Source organism: Poromitra crassiceps (genome assembly GCF_964638095.1).
Source record: "Poromitra crassiceps genome assembly, chromosome: 2".
NCBI lineage: Eukaryota > Metazoa > Chordata > Actinopteri > Beryciformes > Melamphaidae > Poromitra > Poromitra crassiceps.
Window position 1 is genome coordinate 19,787,483 of NC_139624.1, and position 6,874 is coordinate 19,794,356.

Here is a 6,874-nt window from a genome sequence, read left to right on the forward strand (position 1 = left end):
AGTGAGTAAGTTATGACATTCTACTTTAAAATGTCACTAGCCTACACTTCACTTAGTGTAATGCAGCCTTTAAAACCAGGGAAAGACAACATGTATGCTGTATCACCATATTACCATATCCAACATCTAAGACCATATAGTCTCATATCACAATATTGATATACAATTGATATATTGCCCACCCCTAATATTGAGTGCCAGAATCTACCTCCCAATGATGCTATTTGCAGAAAAACATTAGATTTCATTGATTATAATCACTGCTTTCAACTTCTTTCGTTCTTCTAACGTTTCAATAAATCAACAATGAAACACCCCTGCCACTTTACACACTTGGTCTGACCTCCCGGAAACCCCCTCCAGAAACGACCAAGTGGTACACTCCGCATCTGCGGAGTTCCGGTTTTTGAGCGCAAGGCTGGCAGTACTAACCTCGCGTCACCAGGCTCTTCTCGGCGAGAAAGAGCCTGGCTCCCGCCCACAATTGATTTTGTCACCCTACTGGTTCCCGCCTAGAGCCCGCCCTAGACCGGATGGCAGCGTTTCTAGCTCGTCAACTTTCACGTTAACTTGACAATTTGACCCAAGTATCAGAATCCTCTTTCACCGTTTTGACCGGTGTGTCAGGCGGTGGTGGCGGAGATGCCATATTGCATAAACGTTTTGTTTTATGTAACGCTAGCTTTGTTTTGATCAGACTCTAGTTTAGGTAACATCACCGCGTCAAGCTAACGGCAACAAAGACGTTGTTAGGCGCATTGCCATCCGGTGTTAATTCTGGGTCCGGGGTTTACGCCCCCATGACAAAAAGCGGGGTGGAAGGTGCCCAGACTAGGCAGTACAGAGAGAGACGAGGATTCACATGCAGCCGACCGGTGACAAACTATTCATTCGTGAAAAGTAATAAATATACATTTAATTGCCCAGATATGCCTCTTCTCTTTTTATTTTCACTGACATGTTTTGTGTGAATAAGTCGCTATGTATGATTAACTCTACCGTAACGTTACTGCTATCATGTGATGCAACATCAGAGACTTGAAGGGGAGAGACAGCCACAGTGATAACACGGACAACTTATCAGTAATCAGCCTTCGTGTCATAAGTTGCGGTCTTGCTTTTTGGTGTTTCAAGAGTAAATATCTCCACTCCACGGACATGTTGAGTTAGAGCAGCCAGCCTGCTGTATGCGAGTGCGCTGCAAACTGTGGACAAGTCCGCCTCCGCAACCACATCGTTTACAGACGGGCTACTGTCTGTCAGCAACGCAACATAAGCAAAAGATAATTCAATTGAGCTCTCTGTGCATGTTTGTTGTGTTGAAGCTAAGCACTAAATGAGTGAGTACAGTAGCGGGGCGTCTCTCTCCTTTGAGAGAGCCTGCATTTCACTCAGTAGCCTCCCCTAAAGTGAGAGTTTATCAAGCAACATGACGAGTTAATTTGCTTTTGACATCGCACGTCCTGCGATGTGACTATCGCGCATGCGCACATCGCAATGTCGATGTGTAAACGATATATCGTGCAGCCCTAATTCAGAGTGACCCAGACAAACGGGCTCAGCAAGACCATTTTGAAGTATTCCTAAAGTAATCCAAAGTATTTAGAATATGTTACTTAACTTGAGTAATCTATGGAATACGTTACGAATGACATTTTAAGGGCATGTATTTAGTCATGTGTGTAGTAGTGGAATAGGTTTTAAAAGTAACACAGATGTAAGCAGCCCCTCTGTAGTATTAGCCAGCATCCTGTGTGAAACTTGAGGGTAAAGCCTTAATGAGGGAGTCGTGGGAAAGAGGCAGGCGTCTCCATGGTTACAGATGCTGCCTTTTGAGGAAGACTTTACTGCCGGTGTTGGAAATGGTTCTTGAGTCAGTAAGAGGCAACCTTAAGACTTTGAGACCCGGTGCCAGTTAGAGGAAAATACAAGACACACCATTTTGCAGAAGAAATGGGGCTAAATGAGGCAATCCTAACTGTGTCGTGTGAGAGAATAAACCGCGAGAAAAAACATGCCAAGAAACGAAAAGCACAACATTTTTTCTAAAACTGACTTTAAAGAGCAAAATGCTGTATTTAACTGTATTCAACTCCTTGAGATGATTTCAGACAGTGACTTTTGCAGCAGCTGCAGACGCCATGACTTTCATGCTGAGACGTTTTAAAAATGACCTCCGCCAAAGAATACATGGAGCAGAACAGTGACGTAAGGTCGTCACAATAGGCCCCAGTGCAAGCCATTTTGACAGGCCCTAGTACACGGTAGTTACAAAGTACACACACACACACACACACACACACACACACACACACACACACACACACCATTTGGCATATATATATTTTAACAACATGTGTTGGATTAGACAGTTGAATGAGTTCCTTAGGCTATCGTATGGGGAAAGTAGAGAGGGCATAGAGCAAGCTATCAGAACCATGGACAGCGCTCTGACACCTGCTAACAGACAGCCAAAGTATTTCAACGTGAAAACAAGCCTCAGCACCTGAGAGCACAGGCACTTTTTTTATGTTGAATAAGCAGCATATCATTTTGCTATAGATTGCAATTTTCTACTGACTATTTTACAAAAGAAAAGCATGACAGAGATGGCTTTGCCTTTAGAGGGCATATAACAAATGGCACCACCTTAGTCCATGTTCAGACTAGGAGGCCAAATCTGATTTGTGAACTTTAATGACCTATTAATGATTCTATCCAGATTGGTTTTATAAGTCTGGACGCTCCAAGTCTGATTTGTGTCAGTTGTCCCAAACCACATATGGAGGTCTGGACACACAGATCCGACTTGAACACTTGCCCAAATCAGATTTGTGGCAGTGTGGACACACTCCCAAATCAGATTTGGGAAACCAATCAAGATAATGATGATTAATGACTTTAGCAGCAAATCGGATTTGCCTGTAATGTGAACATGGCCTTAACCCTGTGTTCTTATTTGAACACAGTTGTATTTCTGAGGTGGCAATCGGAGTCATGATTGTGGTTCTATGGTTTTAGTCTTTTGCTACTATTGATGTGACCTGAACTGAATCTGAATTGGCCAGGGCACGTTCTCTGCCCAATACGTTGTTGGAGAGCCTGCTCTCTCCACGGGCCCCTCTATAGCCCAGGGGCCTCAGTGTAAACCGCCTGCTCTGTCTATATTTACGCTCCTGGAGCAGAAGTGACTGGGGATTGGTAAGAGAAAAAAAAGGAACAGAACAACTTCTCTCTACCTGACAGTAAAAAAACAAGCTTCCATGATGTAACAGAGAGCAAGTGGAGCAGAATGAAAAAGAATCAATGAATCTATTATTTTGCCAGAGTAAAACACAGCCATACATGTAGTCAATTCAGATTCTGACTTTTTTTTTTAGGCCTACATATCGACTTGTGAGGAGGAGAAAACATCTACAGGGATGAATATTTTGTCGTAAAACAGACACAATGTCAAACTGAAAAGACATCATTCAAGGGTGCATCCATTTTGTGTTGAGTTATTGGTTTGTTTTTTAATCATTCGTCATTTGCATTTACATCAGTCAACTCCAGAGAGCAGCACGGCAGCCTGCTCCCCTTCTCATCATCAGCACTTCCTCCATACTACTTCTATTATCCTCTCTCTTTTCTGGTACAAAACCCTCGTGTTGCCTTCACTGTCTGTGGTCAAATCACAACCGAGACACTTTGTACTCATATTTTCAAAGTCAAAATGGATCTTTCTGAATCTTTCCACCAATACTAACTTGTCAGTCATATTTTGCTTACTTCTATTTTTGGGATCTTTTAAGGATTCATCTACTGTATGTTCAAGTAAAGGAACTTTTCATCTATACACTACATGCCTGTCAACTTTAGCATTTCAGTCACAGTGACCATGAAATGACCTCCAAGCGTATTCCACCTGCAAATCTCAAATGGGAGGATTTTCTCAATCACGGTAATCAACAAACACGCAGCTATTTTGTTTATTTCTCCCTATCCGACTGCTAATCTATATTCACTCTACATCTAAAAGCAGCGTCAAAGTTCGCGGCAGATGTACTTCGGCATAACAAATGCTGACATAGCCTAATCGTGCCCTGCTTTGTTTTTAGCCAATATAATAATTAAGTTATTCCTCTATTTGAACAAGGGCGTGAAAATGTACAACTGAGGCCTGGGGTTCTGGGCAATGGAGTATGCCTTGCCAGTAAGCAGAAAAGAGTGAGGGGTTGAGAGGAGCTGGCAGCATATAAGATGTGTGCAGAGGGAAGTAGAGGTCATATCGCTGCTGAAAAGAAAGAGAATCAGTTGTGTTTGGTGATTAAACATCGCTGTGCTGAAGCTGACTGGGCTCTCTGTCTCTGCCTGCCTGCTGCCCCTCCCCCTCCCTCCACCAAAAACAGCATCAAAGCAATCAAAATGGTAATGTTAGGCATGAATGGGGCCCATCCCCCCCGCACGAAACTCTGCAGACTTTTTCTCCATGTTAGGAAAAGAAACCACCCCCCTCTCTCTCAAAATGGAAGCTTCCACTACCAAAACTGAGGGCGCTTGACAAAAACACTCCGACGGGCAACAAACGAACGGTTCACTTCACTGAGCCAGCCGGAGCAGGAAAGAAACTCTATTGGTATTAAAACAAAGACATGGATGATAGCTTGTTGTGTTGCTGTGGGCAAGTTGAATGGCTTAAACTGCAACAATCAAGGCGCTGGTCCAAGTGCTGGGAAACTGCATTCCACAGGAAACACAGGGGATCGATCTAAGTCCAGCACACACGACAAAAGGGGGCCTCTCTAATAAGGGGGGGGGGGGGGGGGAGACGACGACGAGTGGCTCAAATATCGACCTATTTCCCTGAATACTCCTTGGTAATGTGGTGAAGTTGTGGTGTGTGTGTGTGTGTGTGTGTGTGTGTGTGTGTGTGTGTGTGTGTGTGTGTGTGTGTGTGTGTGTGTGTGTGTGTGTGTGTGTGTGTGTGTGTGTGTGTGTGTGTGTGTGTGTGTGTGTGTGTGTGTGTGTGTGTGTGTGTGTGTGTGTATCGGCTGGGACCAACCGGCAGGGCGGTGCAGTGTGCAGGAGCTGGCCGCGGTGCTGAACGCCTCCTCTGCCTCTCTGCTCTGCTGCTAAGCGTTGCACTCACAGACCCAAACATCACTGTCTACTCTACTCACTCGCGTTTACACCACTGTTACAACAACGCCTATAGCTGCTCCAAACTTCACATAGCATAGCAGAGGACACCGTTTGCTATAAGATAGTACCAAAAAAGAAAAAAGTGAAAGCGTAATCGTGGGCGAATCAAGTGCACCGTTGCAGTCATGTGACCAAGAAGAAATGATAGCAGCAGACTAAGTATAAAGTAACAAAACGAGCCGTTTCCCTTATACAAAGACTAACACACTAAGAGGTTCTGCCGTCGTCGCGTTGATCAGAAGAGCAAAGTTCCATGATGTGATGTGTCCTAAAGTCAACACCGGATAGTTGGGCTGCTCCTTTATTAGCTACTCTCCAGAAACATGTCGACCTACTCAAAATGGACGCTAAAAAAATGTCTCAACATTTCATGCTACACAACTTTGAGTGCCGAGACAAGGATGGCAATCTAGCCCCACGGTTTACACCGCCCTATAAAACACAATCCATGTCGACGGGCTACTTTTGAAACCAACCACGCTGTTATTACATGACACAGTTATATATGGTGACGGAATAGAATAGTCCACCATGGGCACAGAAACAGCAAACAAATAATCCAAAGGCTCATAGACGAATAGGGGTCTTACTTGTTTTTCGCTTAGGGCTGTTATTCTTGTTTGCCTTTCGTGCAGCTGTTTCTTAAGCTCTCCATCCTATAATAGAACAAAACACGGGCAAGAAAAATGGTAAATAAAGAACTCAAACCATTTGACATGTCGACAAAAATACATGAAAGTTCAGCCTACAACAGGAGGGGGATTTTTTCCCAGCGAAGTCGCCGCGACCAGGGCGAAGCTGCTGCTGATGTTAAAAAACCAAAGAGGAGATTGAATGCTACGATAAAGTTTCTCACAGCACAACACTCCCCGTTCGTTCACAGCTTTAAGCCCGTTCGCGATCGAGCCTCGTCTCGGGGTTGAAATAAACGTTTTTACCTGTGGGTCTTGCTTCATCTGTGCAACAACTAGTTTGTAAAAGCGCAGGAAAGACAGGGCGAAATGGGGGCGAATTAGAAAAGTGTCTAAGTTAGGATGGAAGGGAGGAACAAAGCGAAGGGCTAACACAGCGACTCAGTTTGTTCGCCCAGGCTCATAAATATTCAGGTCGCGTCCTGCTCAGTAGCCACAGCAGCACCACCGCATTATTATCATCACTCCAGCTTCTTGTTGCTCGGGGAAAAAGACCTACGACAATAGCAAAGTACTGCGAAAAGTGCACTGCTCACACTTGGGAGAGAGAGAGTGGCACGTCGTGTCGCCAGCAGACATATAAGCGACACATTAACATGTCGCATAGTTATTTCAGCACTCACGTTGCATCCGTCCCTGCTTCAGATTTCTCTCTCGCAGCTCTCACTTGCCTCAGAACAGCACATAAGGGTAGAATAATAACACGATGTTTCATTTACCTGATGACATTGGATTTCTACTTTCAGCGCCTCTTGCAGGCCTTGTAGTTCCATGTTCCGACTAGGAAAGCACTTTTCTCCCACTTTCGACGCGAGCGAGACCAAGTTTAAGTGAATTAAAAAGATTTTTTAAAGCGACAATAACAATTGAAAGAAGAACTACTCGGGGCTGCAAAGCAAGTTCTCGCTTCTTTTTACAGGCTAAGGACTCATCACACCACTTTCCGCCCGTCACAAAAGTGCTCCAAACCCGGCGGAGAGAGGCCAGCCCTCGCGCAG

At 44.5% G+C, this 6,874-nt stretch overlaps 1 protein-coding gene across 1 annotated transcript in view; it reads right to left on the reverse strand.

Annotated features, from left to right (window-relative positions):
- phf21b (PHD finger protein 21B) overlaps positions 1-6,649 on the reverse strand; it is a gene marked incomplete at both ends in the record, with an annotated part of 234,119 nt that extends 227,470 nt beyond the window's left edge. Inside the window, 2 exons of the mRNA XM_083661323.1 lie at positions 5,775-5,840; positions 6,596-6,649. Of these exons, the coding sequence (XP_083517449.1) occupies positions 5,775-5,840; positions 6,596-6,649 (120 nt within the window). The remainder of the gene's footprint in view (positions 1-5,774; positions 5,841-6,595) is intronic.
- Between the last annotated feature and the right edge of the window lie 225 nt (positions 6,650-6,874).